Source organism: Aedes albopictus, chromosome 1 (assembly GCF_035046485.1).
Source record: "Aedes albopictus strain Foshan chromosome 1, AalbF5, whole genome shotgun sequence".
Taxonomy (NCBI): domain Eukaryota; kingdom Metazoa; phylum Arthropoda; class Insecta; order Diptera; family Culicidae; genus Aedes; species Aedes albopictus.
Genome location: NC_085136.1, coordinates 191,108,143 through 191,128,633, shown reverse-complemented (window position 1 = coordinate 191,128,633; position 20,491 = coordinate 191,108,143). Strand labels below are relative to the sequence as shown.

General features: G+C 42.8%; 1 protein-coding gene across 2 annotated transcripts in view; it reads left to right on the top strand.

Moving 5' to 3' along the window:
• Positions 1–20,491, top strand: part of LOC115257165 (hemicentin-1) — a 499,013-nt gene that overhangs the window by 220,748 nt on the left and 257,774 nt on the right. For both annotated transcript variants that reach the window (XM_062846043.1, XM_062846044.1), the window contains one exon: positions 3,749–4,479. In XM_062846043.1, the coding sequence (XP_062702027.1) occupies positions 4,143–4,479 (337 nt within the window). In that variant the 5' untranslated portion in view covers positions 3,749–4,142. The remainder of the gene's footprint in view (positions 1–3,748; positions 4,480–20,491) is intronic.

Below are 20,491 nucleotides of genomic sequence, written 5' to 3'. Positions count from 1 at the left end.
TTGAGCGTTTTGTGGGTCCAACTGTATTGAAGTGGAGCAATGGTTCGATACGTTGATCAACATGGTCAAATTTATTAATGACTACGATGAAGCGTGGGATTAATGTCAAATCGCGGGTTGGATGGTCGCTTGAAGAGAATTTTCTAGAACTTTTTGAATAAATTGATTTGCTTCAAAATGATCATTCGCCAAACTCAGAATAAGATGAAAACTTAGTCGTGCTTCACGTGATCGGATCGAAACAATCTACGAATCCCATAAATCGTGATGCTACAGACGGCACTCGTGTAGGTCATCGATTCTTCTAAAACATCCTTTAGATTAGAGCGTTGCTCGATCCTGCCTCGCAGCTGAACAATATTTCCGAAAGCTTGGCCCAATGATTGCAAGTGCAACGGATCAAGGAACACCAGAACACTTTGCTGGGATGGGTTGTTTAAATTACTAATTTACAAATTATAGATCGACACCATTCGAAGGTTGCCATGCTCGCTTAATGTTAAAGTAAATATTCGGCTTGTTTGACATACACATTTTTATATGTAATTGATCCTTTAGATTAATATACATGATGGGCGATCCATTTCAATTTTATTGATGAGCGTTCGGTTTTGAACAATCAAGTACCAAAAGTAAAACCGTAGACACTCAATTTGGTTGTATTCAGAATTGTATCTGTGACATGCAGCACACATTACTCAAGACACCCCATGGCAGCCTCTCGGAACAGGTTGTCAAAACTCCGCGTGATACCAAAGCACTGAGCATTACGCTTCATACGTGCAACAAACATACAAAAAAACGAGCATATCTACATGTAAGCATCCTGGGCGGGTTGGGCGCTTCTTTGCATTATTGAGAAACACTTCCAGCAACGGTATGGTGCAGCCTTAAACCTGCTACCTACTAGTCGCGTATTTCTTGTGGCAGTTGCCGCTGGAACGTGATGTGATTCCTTCCACCTACGTGTTCTTGTTGTTTTTGTTGTCTGATTCTTTCATTGTTAGTTAAGAAGAATAGGTTTGAAATCAGCAGTTCCTATTTTATCGCAACTGTTACAAATCGAATACATTAAGAAAATAATGGCAAGAGTATGGTACTTTATGCTAAATTGATTTATCTTTGACCCCGATGCATTAGTAAAGTACGCAGATTGTGAAAATTACGTACGCCAAACTAAGAAATACAATGTTCCACCCTAACTGAAAAAGGTTTCAGATTCACACAAGTTTCAATGAATTCTCATGGGGATAAAATCATGGAGTTTCAGCAATCTCAAGCATCGAATGTAACATGTATCATTCCTGCAAGAGCTCTTATTACCTAGCATAAAGTGACCAGACGTCCCGGATTGTGCGGGACAGTCCCGGATTCAAGCTAGTCGTCCCGTATTGTGAAGTGTCCCGGAAATGTCCCGGATTTTAACAACCGTTAAAATATTGTTTTTTCTTGAAAAATATATGACAAGTGTATATGTTGAACTGCTTCTGGTCTTCTCAAAAGCAAATTATAGTCAAATCTTAATAGCAAAAATAGAAAAATAGTTATTTATGTAACGAGTTGCAAAAAGTTGATTTTTTCAGCACGAGTCGTACATTTATCCAACGAGGCTTGCCGAGTTGAATAAATACGAAAATTGCTGAAAAATCGAATTTTGCAACGAGTTCCATACAAAGTTTTATGCAATGTTTTTGTTTTTTCATAATACAACTCATTTGAGTTGCATAATATTCATAATGCAACTCAAATGAGTTGCATTATGAAAATTATACAACTATTTTTCATTATGCAACTCATTTCAGTTGCATAATGAACCAGTTCAGAAAAATTGATCATTATGATATAAAAATGAGTTAGATAAAATAAAAATTAGGTTACTGAATTGCATAAAAAAAACTTTTGATTCTTAAATCAACGTGACTCGTTTTGCTTGATTCTTTTTTATTTATTTTTGTTCGTGAATTTCAACTTGATTCTAATTCTTCACTAACCAGCCAAGGGCTGAAAGTCTCTGAAATAAAGACAAATCAATCAATCAATAATTCTTCACTCATTTTGCTTAATTCTTGTATGCTCTCTGCAAGTGAATTTGAAGACGTTTTACCAGAACTTTGGTTCGCGTTTTATTTTCAAAACAAATATTCATTAAATTATTCCCAGAGATATCGATGCAAACATTCTATAGCAAACCCACAGGGCGATCTTTGAGTAATACAAAACCCGTCAGATAAAATCCGAAGAGCAGCAAGCTTTTCGTGGCAAAAATAGAAGAACTTTTGAAGTTAATTTGAGTTGGAGAGAATTCTTTAAAGATTATTTCGAGAAACTTTTTGAGTAATGCCTTAGAAGTTCCAATGAACAAACTGCAATTGCTTAAGATACGAATCTTCCAGCGAAACTCTGAACAATCCCTCCATGATTTTCTCAAGCAAGTTAGCTTGATATTTCCACAGGATTTTTCCTGTTTTTTTATTTTTCAAAGGGTACCCCCGAGAACCCCTCCAGCAATTCATCTAGGAATGCTTGAAAAAAAAAACCCTGATTTTGTTTTCAAAGTTTTCACTACCTATTCTTTTGCAGGGATTTTAATGCATATTTTAAAGTTTTCTCAAAGATTTTTGTGAAAAGATTTTCCCGTGGATTTTCAGAAATGATCAAGGGATTTCTATAAAAAGTCTCAGCTTTGTCAAAAACGCTTTCCACGGCAATTTCTTTAAATGTTTAACATAAATTTTTAATAAAAAAAATCAGACCCTTGGAAAAAAAAATTCTTGAAAATTTTTGGAGATAAACTTCAGGAAATCCCAAAAAGATGAAAATCTATTCACAAGTAGCTCTAAAATAATAATACCAGAAGATATCCTCAGCGGAATTTGATTGTACATTAATATTTTAAAACACCCCTTATTAAAATAATTCAATTTAATAATTTTACACAGTTTTTCCTATAAATAACTTACATGATAGTTTCTTAATCACTAACGATCTCTTCAACTCAACGCACAACTTAACACTAAATCTTATAACAATCCTAGTATGAACATTGAATTGATTCTTATTAGATAATAGCGTTGCCAGTTTCACCAAACAACAAAATTGCCGTCGCAACACCCCTATAAACTATAAAAGGGCATCATCTTGAAATATTTTTATGTAAATTTTTCGGAAATTTTGAGTTTAAAACTTATTGTTTCAAATAGTTATTCGTTGATTTGCATTATTGTTATTTGTTTCAATTTGGGGCTTTGTTTGGCATTATCTATATTCGATAAACATGTCGAGCTCATAAAAAAATCATCATTTTTCAAAAATTTAACATTTTTTTCACTTCTCTGTTTGTTACATCTACAACCTGTATTTTGATATTAGATTGATTAAATTTTAATAGGGTCACTGAATCACTGAAAAGCTTACTATTTCAGTTATGTAAACTGTGTCCCGCATCAGAGCAAAATAAATCTGGTCACTTTAACCTAGCACCTAGATTACCACTAGTTGGATCGATCATGATTTTTCCTCAGTACTTCCATCTCGGTAGTCACAAGAGCACAGCAAGTGTCGTTGACGCGGAAATCGCTGGCAAAGAGGAAATAAAGGCACAGAATATATGTATGCTACATCAGCTTCTTTCTCCGACGACTTTATGCGAGCAACAAAAGGCAGCGTTTTTTCCATATATTTATATTTGAAAATTCATGATGGGGTGAAAATGTTCATATTTTTCTTCGTCTCTCTCTCTACTTTACAGAAACACAACCTCGTGGAGCGGAAAACAGCGACATAGGATGATAAAACAATGTGTCTGATGTTGACACTCTATCTGCAGAAGCACCAACCGAAGTGAAGATCCTATATGTTTGGTTCCGGAGAATCCCAACAAAATGTGTCCGTTGTGCGATGAATAAAACCCCAAAAAGCGACCGACAGTCGGTGGATTGAATGGAAATTCGTCGTCGTATTTCTAGGCGCAAGCAAGTGGATTAAAGAAAATGAAGCTATAAATTTGATATTCCAGCATTGATAGCGAAATGCGAAGGCAAACACAAACATTGCTAGTGGAAAGCGAGAAAATGTGAAAAGATGTGTTTATGTTTATGATTGATCCAATTTTTCCTTCTGCTTGACGGCGAATCTGACACGTGATGACATTTTGTCAGCAACCTGAATGTTGCCGGGGAAAACTACCGTTGCGGGAAACATCCCCGAGCGCGCACGGTAGGCTATGTGCCATGCCACTGTTCGACGGAGCACGTCGAAGGAACCGTACTGGTGCGAAAAGAACAGTGAGTGATTCAAGTAGTAATGGTGGCGATAAAGTGCTAAATAAACCAAAGCTCACCTCGTCTGGCGGTGGAAAAACGGAAATGGCAAAACGAACAGCAGTGTTGTTGACAGTGGTTACCCTGGTGACGGCATTTCCAGCCAGCAACGGAAGCTATGCCGACACGGAAGATTTGATCAACGAGCTCGACAGACCAAGTAAGTACACTTGAAGCTAAGAAATAATGGATGTGCTCACTGTTTGTATCAAGAATATGATTGGTACTCTTGTTTTGCTGACATTCCCATGTTCACTGATAAGTTACATAATCATGATGGATATTTTTTGTTTTGTTCTTATGACGAGAATTTAAACATAGAGAATTTTGGTCAACATGAAGCAGGTCTAAAAAACATGAGAAAGTTTTTTATGAAAAACTTGCGAAACCTTCTAAGAGATTCAGTTAAAGAGTACAGGTAGGCAACTAATTGATTGTGCTTTTCCGGCTATGCCAGTAGACGTAAAACTTGTTGTATTGAAAGTACGATGCATAATAGGTCCAGAGCCGTATTCACGAAAACAAAAATTATAGTGCCTTTTAACCATTAGTTTTAGATACATTTTATTTTTGGGAAAGTTACTTCTTATTTCAAACCTTGTCTTCATCATTGTGCAATTAGTTTAGCTTTTAGGTAAGCTGATTCAAACATTTGATGTTTAATATGTTTATATAGGTTTACAAAATGTTCTACAAAGATGTATAAAATCTGATTTGGAGCAACTTTGCTGAAGAAACCATTATTCTATCTCTTGGTTCCTTTTTTTTTTCAAAAAGTTATGTCTTAAATAATAGAAAATCGATTTTCAATCTGTTGGTTGCATTGAAAAAAAAAGTACTCTGTTCTATTCATGGTGTGGTAGTTTAGTTTCAATCAAGTAGGCTAAGAAGGAAGCACAATTAATTACACGACCAGCTGTCAAGAAGTCAGCACGCAACCCACCACACATTGCAATCATCACTTCCTTCTTCTTCCCCACATTGATCTGCAACCTCACGTGGCAGGCGCTTTTGTCATCTAAAATAGAAGATCACCAACACTCACAAACTAAAGATGCCTGCTAGTCTCCGGCAGATATCTCATTGATTTCTTGCGTAAGTGTAGCTGATCTGGCGATACAGGGGTAGCATCTACGGGCGGTCAATCAAGCTCAAGCTCAAGCTAAATTGAGAGAAACAAATGTGAAAAAAATACGATTTGTTTTGATTCACATCAAGCATCTTTTACACAAGAATTTCTTCAATGTCGTCTTCAGTTTCTTGTAGTTGCTATTGCTGTATTCAATAAAATTACAATTACAATTACAATTACAACAGCAAAAAAATACGTACACGTACACAGCTACGATCCGTCTAGACTGTTTTAACCCGTACATGGCTTTCTTGCTTGGGCTGTTCCATGTAAATATTTTCTTCATTCAGTGTGCATTGTAGGAAGGCGTTTACCGAAGTAACCACGGTGCTGAAGCCTTAGGCGCTGTCCATAAACTACGTAGACTTTATTTGGGCCATCTCAGACCCCCTCCCCCCTTAGAGTCTACGTAGTTTAGGAACAGGCCCTTATTGCATGCAGATATACGGTGCGATTATGCGACTGTACTAATATTATACCAGTATAATCTTAATTTGTATGAATAATTGCCCATTTTTACTTTAAATCAACCGTAGAATCAACCTTAATTTTGCATGTATCGTAATGATTGCTTTAAACACACAATTCAGGGTGTTAGGTTCCTGAGTGCAAACTTTTTAAAGGGTGATAGAGGACCATAAATGATGAAAAAAATGTTCTACGCATATGGTAAAATCTCAACCGTTACGTAGTTATTGAACTCCCCATGTTTTTGACTCTTATTGCCTCAACTGGCTATAACTTTAAAATGGTCAAACTTATCGCAGTTTTTTACCCTTATTCGAAAGATTATTGAATTGTCTATCAAATGGCATCTTAGAATCGATTGGTTTAGTTAAATAACTAAGTATAGTGTGTTTTAATTTGTTTATGTCAATTATCTTTGAAACATGCGTAATGAATTAAAATTCTTTCTTTAGCAAAGTTGTGTCCTCTGTTTCACTCTACAATTCGTTCTTAGACGCCAAACTTCTAACTCTTATCGTTTTCTTGCAATTTCGATTTAAACGTCGCATTTCAGATCATAAATTTGCAATCGTCATGGTAAGCACTTTTTTGCGCACTGTACTGCACATTTAAATCAAAATTGCAAGAAAACGATAAAAGTTAGAAGTTTGGCGTCAAAGAACGAATTGTAGAGTGGAACAGGGGCCACAACTTTGCCAAAGAAAGAATTTTAATTCATTACGCATGTTTCAAAGATAATTGCCCAAAACAAATTAAAACACACTATTTTTAGCTATTTTTACTCTAGAAAACTTAGTTATTTAACTAAACCAATCGATTCAAAGATGCCATTTGATAGAATATTCAATAATCTTTCGAATAAGGGTAAAAACTGCGATAAGTTTGACAATTTTAAAGTTATAGCCAGTTGAGGCAATAAGAGTCAAAAACATGGGGAGTTCAATAACTACGTAACGGTTGAGATTTGACCATATGCGTAGAACAATTTTTTTCACCATTTATGGTCCTCTATCACCCTTTAAAAAGTTTGCACTCAGGAACCTAACACCCTGTATATGGGTATGCAATAAGGCTTCAGCACCGTGGTTACTTGAGTACAGCGTACGATTTGGAGTACTTGGCCGTCATTACCGAATGGTTGAGTACTTCACCACTGAAGCGTATACGTCCTCGAAATCATTGCCCGGCGTCTGCGAATATCCCTTGACAACCAAGCGGTCCTTGTACCACTTGATCTGTCTATCAACGCCTCATTTCATGGATCTGGTCGGGTTAGTCTTTTTTTTTTTTTTTTTTTTTTTTTTTTTTTTTTTTTTTTTTTTTTCTTCTAAACCATAGGGGGATAAATCTGCTCATCAGACACCCTAACAGGAAGGTTAGAGTAGTGTGGGGATGAGGCCGTCTTCTACAATGCCGGTAGAAGCCAGGACTACTCTCTCCTCGACCCACTAAAACACCTTCCTATGGTCGCCAAACCCTACGTCTCTCCGGAACCACCAAGAAGGTATTGCTTCAGAAAGGGGCTAGTGCATATCGCACCCTCAAGGTTAGCTGCCGTAGCCTAGCAGCAACGAACATCGATGACTCGCTCTGGAGAGTCCATCACGATAGCATGCTGGCGCTTAGCCAGTTTCCCGAGTGGTCCTCGCCACTCCCTTTGTCCTCGGAATGCGGGCAGGTTCAACCCCGCCCGCGCCCTACTGCTGAGCGGACATCAAGAACTGATGCCCACGTGCAACCCGATCTGACCTGCCCGCAAAGGAAGGGTATCACTACCCTTCAGGCCCTATCAGATGCACCCGTAGGTTGCAGACAGCAGGATCTCACCTACCCCGACCCTTGCCGGGGACCCCTTTCCAACCGCGGGCTCAGATCCAACCCAGTAGACTGACGCCACGACAGCACCGCTACCGGGACTTCCTCTCCGCGGCCACATAATCGCTGTAAGGGTCGATCTCGACCGCAGGGCACCGGTATGACCTACGAAGCCGACTTCGAACCCCTGGACCACCTCTTGTATTGCATCTGGACTAGCCATTCTCCGAGTCCACGCGCCACCTCCTTTGTAGCTCCCAGACGATATGGGTGATAGCCGTTGAAACGGCATTCCAGCTAATCTCATCCCTACACATTCTCTGGACCAAGTTGTCCGGAGTTGTGTCCTCCCCGCATGTGGCAAGCATGCGGTCACGCATTGTGCGAAAACGCGGGCACACGAACAAAACGTGTTCCGCCGTTTCCTCTAAACCATTGCACACTGGGCATTCGGGAGAATCCGCATGCCCGAAACGGTGTAGATACTGTCGGAAGCAACCATGACCTGTAAGGACCTGTGTCAGGTGGAATGAAACTTCCCCATGGCGCCTATTAATCCAACTATCTACCCTCGGTATCAACCTATGGGTCCACCTTCCTTTGGTGGAACTGTCCCACGCGCGCTGCCATTTGACCATAGAGGCCACCCTGACAGTCTTGCGTATGCCTCTTGTGCCGCGCATTTCGAAGCACTCCATATCCTCACTGATAAGAATGCTGATGGGCACCATACCAGTAATGACACAGAGAGCGTCGTGTGACACGGTACGGTACGCGCTTGCAACCCTCAGACACATAAGCCTGTAAGTACTTTCCAGCTTCCGTCGGTAGCATTCAGTACTTAGCGCGGTACCCCACGCCGGGCCGCCATACCTAAGTATGGACGTAGCAACACTAGCCAGAAGCTTGCGCTTACTGGCGTACACCGCTGAGCTATTGGACATCATCCGGGACAGTGCCGCAATAGCTGTGGAGGCTCTTTTACAGGCATAATCGACGTGGCTACCGAAGGTAAGCTTATCGTCGATCATCACGCCCAAGTGCTTGACAGAGCGCTTCGACAGGATAGTGCACTCTCCTACACTGATCTCCGTCTGCTGCGCCGACTGCATGTTGTTAACAACCGTCACCTCTGTCTTGTGGTGAGCCAGCTCCAGTTTTCTGGACCGCATCCACGCCTCCACAACCTTGATCGAGTGGTCGGTAGTCAACTTCACCTCCTCGATCGTTTCACCGTAGACTTCGAGCGTAATATCGTCGGCAAATCCGACAATCACCACTCCCACTGGGTACTCTAACCTCAACACCTCGTCGTACATGACATTCCATAACACCGGACCCAGGATGGAACCTTGCGGGACTCCTGAGGTTATGTGAAAGCACTTCCGACCCACCTCCGTGTCGTATACTAGTACGCGATTCTGGAAGTAGCTTCCGAGAATCTTGTACAAGTACTCCGGTATCCCCAGACGCAAGAGCGCATCAGCAATAGCAGCCCAACTGGCGCTATTAAATGCATTCCTTACATCCAGAGTCACTACCCCGCAAAAGCGAATTCCCCTCCTCTTAGGCTCGAGTGCTTTCTCGGCGGTTTTTGTAACCGACAAGATAGCGTCTACGGTGGACCTCCCCTTCCGGAAGCCATACTGGTTGCTCGAGAGACCATTTACGCCCTCAGTGAACTTCAACATTCTATTGAGGATGATCTTTTCGAGCACCTTCCCCGCCGTGTCAATCAAGCATATTGGTCTATATGCCGACGAGTCTCCGGGTGGTTTCCCCGCCTTTGGCAATAGTACCAGGCTCTGCCTCTTCCAAGCTTCTGGGAAAACTCCCTCGTCCAGGCATTTCTGCATAGCAGACCTGAACATCTCGGGAGCTTCTGCAATAGCTACTTTTAAGGCCAGGTTCGGAACTCCGTCCGGACCTGGGGCCTTACCTACGCTAAGGGACTTAGCTATCCCCGCAAGTTCCACATCGGTGACCATTTCCTCATCGCCAGCCCCAGTCCCCGGCTGTTCTACGAAAGGAGGCCAAGGACTAGGATCATGACGCGGAAAAAGTCCTCCAATGATCCCCTCCAACATCTCTGGAGATTGCTCTGTAGGAGCCATCACACCTCTCGTCTTGGCCATAACGATCCTGTAGGCATCACCCCACGGGTTCGTATTGGCACTCTGACAGAGACCCTCAAAGCAGGCCTTTTTGCTTGCTCTTATCTCGGTCTTGAGCGCGGCTTTTGCAGCGGCGAACACCACCCGCCGTTCGTTTCGCTCTTCCTCTGATCGTGCTCGCTGCATCCGCCGCCTAGCCCGTAGGCAGGCGCGGCGCAGGTCCGCAATCGCGTCGGTCCACCAGTAAGCCGGTGGCCTCGGGTTAGTCGGTGGTCGGGTTAGTCTGTTGGCGAATATGTGTACTACATATATGAAACGTAGTCATTATACTTGCCTGGATATCGGCGCTTCCGGCCGATGCGCCTAAACTCGTGCTGTGGGTGAGCTGGTCTACAGACGGCAGTGGGAGCTCATTTACATCACTGTTCGCGCTAACAAACTCGTCGGCTGAGTTGCTTACAGATCCACCTGCCTCTTCCCAAAATCGGTTCCTCGGGCTTCATCTCCGGCTCGGCCGGATTAGCTCATCACTCTTCGATCAGCACTGGGAATTCCATTTAAAAAATCTACTGTATCCGCCTGGGCTCAAATCGCTGTGTTTCTCGTTCACAAGGATGACGTTAAGGCTAATGATGAGCTCTCTTTTTGGGTCGTACGCACTTGATTCCGTCGTCTCTGCTTCGGTTGATGTACTATTGCCATTGTTTCGAATACATTCAAGTGATTCAAGTACGGTTTGTTGCCTGTCCCTGCTTTCTCAGGGATGATTTTCGAAGAATTTTCAGCTCCTTGTCCGTCTAACGTCTCCAACGTGTAGATCACCATTCTTCTTGTCGCATCGTCGATGAAACTAATGCAGTGTCGGCTGCCTCCGTAGAAATGTTGGCTCCTAGGTATACGCGATGTGAAGATGTTCTACGAAGTAAATTAATTAACTAAAATGCTTGTAAAACACTGTAGCTGAGAAGCAGGCTTTGTCTCAATGTTATTGTAGAATATTTATATTTTTTGTTCTAATTATTATCTGATCGTCATATTTGTGAACGTCTTACTTTATTTTTGTTTTGCACTGCGAAACTAGAAAGTCTCTTGTTTCATACAATGCACAACTAATTCATGTCCCAAAGCATATGCTTAATCATGTTCTTCACTACAGTCGAAGAAGTTTCTGAGCTCATGAACATTACCATAAATTACAAAGAATTTGACACCATCGTCGCTGTATGTTAATTCCCCGACACCGTTTTAGCGCGAAAACGGAAAACCTTATTTATATGCTAAGTAGTCCCTAAATGACATCCTCGAAAATCGTGGTGGCACTTGCCGCAACTTGTCCTTGATGGTGGTATGCAGTGCATTTACAGCCAAAGAGATACTTTCATCGCCCATTTGCATATGGGAGAAAGAAAAATTGCATAGCCAAACAACAGAGAGACCGGACGACGCTGCTGGCGACAATGACGATGACAGCGTCGTTCTCTGGCCCTTTCCGAGCTTTAGACCGACCCGGTATCTTATGGTTTTGGTATAAAACTCTATCTTCTACGTATTACTAAGATTACATTAGATTTAACTAAAGATTTCAAAACTTATGCACCTGATCTAAACTAAATAATCGAGAATATATTAATATAATTAGGACTCAATCACTGAACAAGTCTAAGACGGCAAACGAACTGCATGTGTGAAACTGTGATCCTGACTTCGTGATAGAATGTATCCGTAAAGGCAGACATGTTAATTTACATAATTACACAAAAAGGCACTGCCGTCCGTCCGAAGTGGCTTTTCCTTCATCTGTCGTCCCGAGCGTGTGCCCTACTGTATGAACTTCTACTAAACTCTTTCATCCAGCAGCGTTGAAAAGAAATAGTGCAAATGAGGAACACTTGTGTCCTGTGCATAGCTGTTGGAAACTAAAATTACGCAGTCGAGTTCTCAAAACTGTTGGCAACCAACCACCTTGCTCCATCTCGGTACATGCATGCATACATACAACGCAACGGTTCATGCAGGTTCCCATGCTGTGCAAGTGCTAAAACATGCAGAATGTCCTTCGGTGAAGAGTGGTTTACTCTACACTCTACACTTGCCAGGACGATGCCCGAATAAAAAATACAGTAGAAAAACCGAACGTTATATTGTAACAGTACTATTTAGAACCATATTTTTACAATAGACACCACTGTAAAAATAAAAATACAAAAACAATAAGATGTAATGTTGGATACCATACCGTGAATTGTAAATAAGATTTTTACAATATATTATACAGGTTGTTAAGTATCGTAACAGTATAAAAAAATATTTTTCCCCATATATTTTTTTTTGCAAAACCATACATTTTATTGTTAATGAATTGTTCAAAATACTGATACGAGGGTTTAAATATACCGTACATTGTATGGTACATGAACGGTTTCAAACAATAAAATGTACCGTAAATAAATTGTTTTTAATTGTAATTTCACTACTGGTTATACATTTAATCAAATGGTTTTGGAATGGTTCTCTTTCGTTATGTTGAATTGTTTTACATTACATAAACCATATATTGTTATATTATCTTGCCATTTTCCTCCTGTTAATGACATCTTAGGCTTATTAGATTTATTAGAATGCGCTTTGGGAATTCTCAGAGCGTTTTGGATAACCCTTCATATATAGGATCGCCCACGTCTAAGTCTGAGTAGTCTCTGATTGCATTAACAGTTGAAGCTTAGGCTCCCGTTCCCCACCAGCTAGATAACCGGGTTTCGCAAACTAAGCATTATTTGTGGCAACACTTTGAGCGGCATGATGGAACTATGCCGAGCGCGCTAAGTGTTATTAGACCACTAATGTAGTTGCATGAAGTGGGTGACGAGGTACATAAGTATCATTACAGCGTGCTTAACCGTTATTGCAATATTGAGGCACCAGTTTGACTAAAGTTTGAAATACAAAACAACTCATGAGATAACTGTCAAGTTCGATTCAAATATAAGTTAGGTTAAAAAGCGAACCCGCAGACGAACCTATATTAAAAGTCATTTCAGTGTTCAGTCCAGTCCAGATGTTAAAGATGGCTCTACGTCAAAGATAAAGTTTGTCAACCGCATTTGATTCGATTGTGGTCGAAGGCAAGTTCACATGAGAGAAGAGGAGAAAACTCCCCTAAATGCAAATGCAGAAAGAATAGTGTTGAAGTGTTGAACTCATCTACTGATTTACGGTAATCTGACCTGCATCTTTCCGGGTTGGCCTACATTGCATTCGTATTTCTCTCATCGCACTCTACACACCTAGCCCGCCCTCGAGCCCGCCATATCTCTTGGACCCCTGCTTGGACCTGCAGTTCTTAGGACATCTGGTTTACCACTGATTTAAACATGTTATTGGCATTAACCCTTTGGAGCCGGAGGGGTCATATATGACCCCGGCGATGAAACCGAGCATAACAAACGTGTTTGACACCAGCGAGGTTGCGTCAACAGCAGCGAAAAAAATCGATTCCAAAAGGTTAAATTGATGTTTCAACTTATTCACTTTTTTTTCTTTCCTTTCCTTTGCATCAAAAAAGTCACAAACATCAACAAAACAAAGCACGGAAAAAATCTTAAACTGAATAAATCTGGTGTTCGATTTGAATAGGTCGAATCTGCATAGGAATCACAGCAAACATACGATCTATTCAAATCGAACACCAGAAATATTTAAAAATTCACGGAAAAATAATGTTTCGGAAAAGATAATGGTTCAAACGTAAGAAAAACAATATAATATATTGTTACATAAAAATCCAGTGTAAATGTATAGTATAGCGAACCATTTCATTACAATACACTTTATTGTAGCTGGTACACTGTATGGTGCAGGAATGGTTTTCACCATACACCCTATGGTTAGTTTTTATCCGGGTGGCCTTCGCTTAACAAATAATTTTCAACGGGGTGACAATTTAATTTTGAAGTTGGATCCGGCCGTCGGAGCATATTGACAAGCATCATAAGTTTTATGGGACCTTTTGCGTTGATGTAATGAGCGTCACAAATATATGGGGCCGTTCCGATTCAAGCAGCACAACACGACATTCATGTATCTTAAACGGGACACTCACAGATCTTTCTTGAGGTGAATTCATATGATTGCTACTGTTATCCTTAGATCATTATTTGGAATCCTTGAGAGATTAATGGTTAGATTTCCTGATGTTTTTTTTTTTAAATAGATTGCAATTTGTATAATCTACCTGTAACAAATCCCAGGAATGCTGTGATCCACTTATCGGTTTTCATGGTATGGTTGAGGGAGCTTCTTTTAGATTGAAATGTTTACACTAAATTTAGGCCAACATAACAATATTGCATAATTCAAATTATCTCCACTTCGACTTGAGAGATTCATTTTTTTCGCGTTTTATATCTTGTTTTTTTTTTCACATTGTCCTACATTCCAAATTGTGTTAGTTTTTTGAAGACTTTTTTTAACTGAATAAAAACACACCATTCACTCGCTATTTAGGTATCACAAAAAAACGTTTGTCCCATTAAGAATATAAAAATAAAAAGGTAATCTTTAATTCCGTCCTAGAAATAAACGGTTTCTTTCATTTCCTTTTTTTCCAACGTTTTCCAATTTATGTTGATTGGAGTCCAGTATAATCTTCCAAACTAAGAAAGGGAAACCAAAGCTAAGCTACCTCCATAAGTTATGTTAAGTAGCTCGTGATACTTTCACGATAGCGCTGAATTCACTACCATTTCTCAACGTTCCGTTTGTGTTCTTTATGTGAAGATTCCGAGTCGACCCCAAAAAAGCAAATGCACACGCTAAACCCTTGTAATCATCCTTGTTTTCCTATTTCAGCGAAACGCTCAAACTCGAATGGTGAACCCATTTCACCTTCAAATATGCGGCGTAAAATGCTAGAGCTTCAGTGGCTGGATCAACCCCAAACATTGTTAACCTTCTACTCGTTACGCCATGCATGAAAGGTTCAAACAAAACTGGGGAGAGACGGGCGGCGGTAACTACAAATATAACTTTTCCTTTTCTTGGAAGGTCAGTAACAAGTTGGCTGCCGGATCAAACTCTACCCCCATGCACAATACCATTCGCAGTATTGCTAACGGGTAATAGCTTTCTGTCTATGAGTTGTCACTCTTCAATTTGTGCCACTTTGTTGCGATTGGTCCAAATTATTGTATTTGCTTTGGGCGCAATGAAGCAAAGATCGAAAATGTTGGCGTCTGTGTCAGCTGAGAGCATATTTATTTGCTCAACAGGAGAAAAATATCTGTACTGCAAATAACTTATACGTCCGATTCGCAGGACCTTTGAACGCAGCCAGTAATAAATCAGACAGCACACGGAACGTGAAATTATGTTACCCATTCAGACACCTGCAGTACCGACTCAGGGGTCAACCTCAACGGGGAAAGTGGCCTGAGTGCGGGAAAAAAGGTAGCCCATCTAGTGATTTATTCAATCACATTGATCCAGCTGGTGCTTCTTTCTCTGTTTCACCAGTTCGTTGTGAGTGTAAGACATACTTTTTCCTCCTGTGAGCTTGGAAGAAGCTTTTTCAATCAGTCATTTTCCAATGATTGGATATTGAATATTCCTTAGCACCGCAGGATTCCAATTTTCCACACTCTTTCGGTGGTTTAACTTTAGCTTCGCCAGCTCCCACAGGGGTGTAGCAAAATGGGTGGCAAATAAAGCCGATGTTTTGATTACCCATATAAAGATCACATACATATAGCCCACGCAATCTAAATTTACTTACAGTTAAATTATTTTTAATGCAATGTCAAATAAAAAAAATGTGAAATGGCTCCCTTGACCTCTAAAGGCGGGGGGTTGAAAGGGTTGACTCTATTCCTGCCTAAAGGAACTCTGCAAATACCAGTGTACACCGCGATTTGACCTTCTACTAAGGCCTGACCGGCTAGCACACAGACGTACCGACATGGGGCTTCAGCTGTCCCGGATCTTGCGGAGAACCCTTCTTCATCCACGGGCTCGGACCCAACACAGTAGACCGAGGCTACGACAGCAACACTACCAGGATGTTATTCGCGTGGCCACTTTTTTAATGGAAGGGTCAAGCCAAGAGTCAAACCATGAAGAAGGCAATGCTTTGTATAGGGACTAGTGCACATCGCGCCATCAAGGTTAGTTGCGTCGCCATGCAGCAACGAACATTGATTATTCGCTGTGGGTAGTCCACCAAGGTAGCATGCTGACGCTTTTAGAGCTTCTCGGGTGGTCCTTACCATTCTCTTTGTCCTCGAAAGGCGGACAGGGTCAGCCACCACGCACGCGCCTAACTGTTCTGCAAGTATCAAGAACTGATACTACGTGCACCGCGATTTGACCTGCTGAAGGTTCAGGCCCTATCAGCTAGCACCAATAGGAGTTGCTAAAATGGACCCTTCACCTTCCCCAGCCCTTATCTGGAACCCTTTTACAACCGCGGGCTCGGATCCAACCCAGTGGAATCGGCCAACAGCAACACAACCAGAATGTTCTCCCCACGGCCACTTAATCGCTGAAAGTGTCGAAGAGCACCCGCTAGCTAAAGGGAACAATTTCGCGACGAGCTGCGGTAACCCTCGTCAAGCCGCTGCCACCGGTAATCCCGGTCTCGCTCAGGGTCAGCATCAGGCAGCCGCATCGTCGACCCGTTCGTCCCGTCAGAATTCATCGACCGCCGGACCGTGTCAGGCACCCCCGTGTAGGACGACACGCGGAGCAGACGTTAGCCTCTATTCTGCCAACTCGCTACGTCTTGCTGGCGACGCCGCGCCTTGACCCTCCGTTAGCCGTTTCGCCAAAGTGTCGGATCAACTCCACACCTCCGCCTGGTACCTCGCGCCTGCACCACGTGGCCCGCGAGGTCGCTGTTCCGCCGAACTGCTACAGCTGGCCGGCCATGCCACTCTTTGGCCTTTCGTGGGCCGTCTTGTCATAGTACCAGACCGATTTCGGACCACTACCGATCACTCGTCACCTCCGACTGCTGCCTCACTCTTGTTTCATCGGCCACTTTTCGACCACCTTCGCGAAACCGACTCGTGTCGGCTCGCTAGACCGACTTCGACAGCAATACATTTTGTTAAAGGTAATTTATTTCTTAGTTGGGACAAACCCCACCGAGAACTCTCCCATCCAGAATACTCCCTGGGACCCGGGAGTCAAAAGAGGCCTTGTGAGCCCAGAAGCTGCCGTTGGCTGAACCGAACGCAATCGACTCGGGGGGTCAAAAGTTGTTTCAACTCTCATGCTCCCAAATTTATCCCATTAGGAAACAAGCGATTACGGCATCCAGTGATTCCATTCTTTTTGTTTTCATGCGTGCTCACTTCTAACAATAAATACAAAAATAAGAAACAAATCAAAGAGCGCTTCAATTCTTTTCTTAAGATTAAAATGGGAGCCACAAGCTTAGTAAGGAACCCAATACCCTATAGCGTAGTTCCTCGGATACATTCAGGACATCCTAGTCTGCATTCCCAGGCTGACATCGGATCTGACGACGGTACGGTTGTCGCAGTCTAAATGTTCTGTTCCACACTGGACCGGTCAGAAAATTTATCCTACTCCTTGATTTCATGGTTGTCACTGGGTTCTTCGTAGCTGTCACTGCCACGAGCTCGGTGCTAGTCTCAACATGACATAGCTGCTCAAAACTTTAGGGCTTGGAATGGATCCTTTGAGAGTAATCCAGATGACCAATAGATGTCGTAGAATAACAGTGAACCTTTAGGGCCTCGGGCTGTCAATTCAACAGACTCTGTGGTGTGCCTTTGTAGACCCGGGAGTTTCATCCAATCGCGCTGAAACTGGCGAAAGTTCCAGATACTCATCCGGGTTGCATTGTACCATCTGACCATTCTTCGTTTGGTTGTCCGATCTCTAAATTGGCGGCTGTACTTTGAGCTCGTTGGAGAACTCCTTACGAACACGCTAGGATTGCTAATGAACCTGAGTTCCTCCTTGAGTTTGGCAATGTTTGTTATCTGGTTGGATGCCAGCATGCTTCTACTAGACCCTTTCCTTGATGGAAGTTACAAATCTTGCAGTGTTTACCGGCCTAAACAAGTTGAAGAGTCCTTTCTAAAATAGACTAATTATGCTGGCGATTACGAAGGCTTCTAGGTGGAGGCTGGGCAGGTGTTACATCGTGTTTTAGTGGTTTCACATAAGACGTACTAAATAGAGTGCTTCTACTAAGCGCTCTCTGCGAGGTTGATGGCTGTTTCAAAGTAATGTGACGGCATCATATTAAACTTGTTTCCTTTAATAACTACCTGTTTCAGAAGCTTTAAAAAAAAAACGTACACTCACATCGGGTTGGAACTTGCCAGTCATGATTGTGATTGGTGGCTCTATGCTTAGCAGTGCTTCAAAGTGAAGCCAGTCGAAGTCCATCTGCAGGTCATCCTGCTCCTCAAACTACGATGTCGGAATGCAGTCTATTGGTGTAATCCTGATAGAATAGGTATAACTTCTTTTTACATGGGCGTACATGAGTTTCGGATAATGTGCCGGATCTTCCGGGTTGCTTATTTACGGAGGAGGTGGTTCTCATTCGTTACTGGTTCTTTTAATTTTTTTGTGAGGGACCCTTGGCGGGAACTCATTACTGTTTGCAATCGGGTACTTACCTTTACTTACCGATCAGGCTAAGGCCGGGGTGGCCTCTGCTGTACATAGTAGCCGCCTCCATTCCACTCGGTCCATGGCTGTTTGTCTCCAGTTCCGCACTCTGCGTAGGGTCCGCAGATCGTCCTCCACTTGGTCGACCCACCTAGCTCGCTGCGCTCCACGTCTTCTTGTACTTGTCGGATGACTCTCGAGAACCATTTTAGTCGGGTTGATATCCGACATCCTGATGACATCCGTCTTCCATCTGCACTCCGCCAGATATGGTACGCAACACCTTCCGTTCGAAAACTTCAAGGGCGCGTTGGTCCTCTGCACGTAGGGTCCATGTTTCGTGCCCATAGAGGACGACCGGTCTAATCAGTGTTTTGTAGATGGTTAACTTCGTGTTACGGCGAACTTTATTCGATCGTAGAATTCTGCGGAGTCCAAAGTAAGAACGATTTCCTGCCACAATGCGCCTCTGAATTTCTCTGCTGGTGTCGTTGTCGTCGGTCACCAGTGAGCCCAAGTACACGAATTCTTCAACCGCCTCGATTTCATCACCGTCGATATAAATTCGGGGTGGCGGGCGCGGTGATTCCTCCCTGGAGCCCTTTGCCATCATGTACTTTGTCTTCGACACATTAATGACTAATCCGATTTGCCTGGCTTCACTCTTTAGTCGGATGTACGTTTCCGCCATCGTCTCAAATTTACGAGCAATAATATCAATATCATCGGCGAAACCAAGCAGCTGAACGGACTTTGTGAAAATCGTCCCACTCGTGTTTATCCCCGCTCTCCTTATTACACCCTCTAAAGCAATGTTGAACAGCAAGCACGAAAGACCATCACCTTGCCGTAACCCTCTGCGAGATTCGAAGGGACTCGAGAGTGTCCCTGATACTCGAACTACGCACATCACTCGATCCATCGTCGCCTTGATCAACCGTATCAGTTTATCCGGGAATCCGTACTCGTGCATAATCTGCCATGGCTGTTCTCGATCGATTGTATCATACGCCGATTTGAAATCGATGAACAAGTGATGTGTGGGCATAAAATTTGAGAGAGTATCTTGTAGGCAGCGCTCAGTAATGTGATCGCGCGGTAGTTCCCGCAATCCAACTTGTCGCACTTTTTGTAGATGGGACACACGATACCTTCCATCCATTCCTCCGGTAATACTTCCTCCTCCCAAATCTTGGTAATGACCCAGTGTACTGCTCTCACCAGTGTTTCTACACCGTATTTTAGAAGCTCGCTTGGCAGTTGATCTGCTCCAGCGGCTTTGTTGTTTTTCAACCAACCAACCTCCTGCTCAATCTCTTGGAGGTCAGGGGCCGGAAGTCTTTCGTCCTGTGCACATACTCCAAGATCTGTTACCACGCCACCTTCGGTACTTGCAACATCGCCATTGAGGTGCTCATCGTAATGCTGCCGCCACCTCTCAACCACCTCACGCTCGCTCGTGAGAATATTCCCGTGATTATCTCGGCACATGTCGGCTTGTGGTACAAAGTCTCTGCGCGAGCGGTTCAGCTTCTCGTAGAACTTTCGTGTGTCCTTAGCACGGTACAACTCTTCCAACGCTTCGCGATCTCGTTCTTCCTGCTGGCGCATCTTCATCCGGAAGACCGCCTGCCTGTTCCGCGCCTGTTTGTAACGTGCCTCATTCGCTCTCGTACGGTGTTGCAGCATTCTCGCCCATGCTGCATTCTTCTCGTTTTTCAACTGTTCACATTCGCCGTCGTACCAGTCGTTTCTGTGATTCGGAGTCGCGAAGCCTAATGCTGTAGCCGAGGTACTATTTATGGCGGATGGATGTCCCTCCAGTCATCTTCAAGTGTAGCTGCGCCAAGCTGCTCTTCCGTTGGTAGGGCCACTGCTAACTGCTGCGCGTAGTTTTGAGCCACTTCTACGTTACGAAGTTGCTCGATGTTGAACCGCGGCGTTCGACTTCGACGCGTGGTGATAACTGTCGAAAGTTTTGAGCGCATGCATACAGC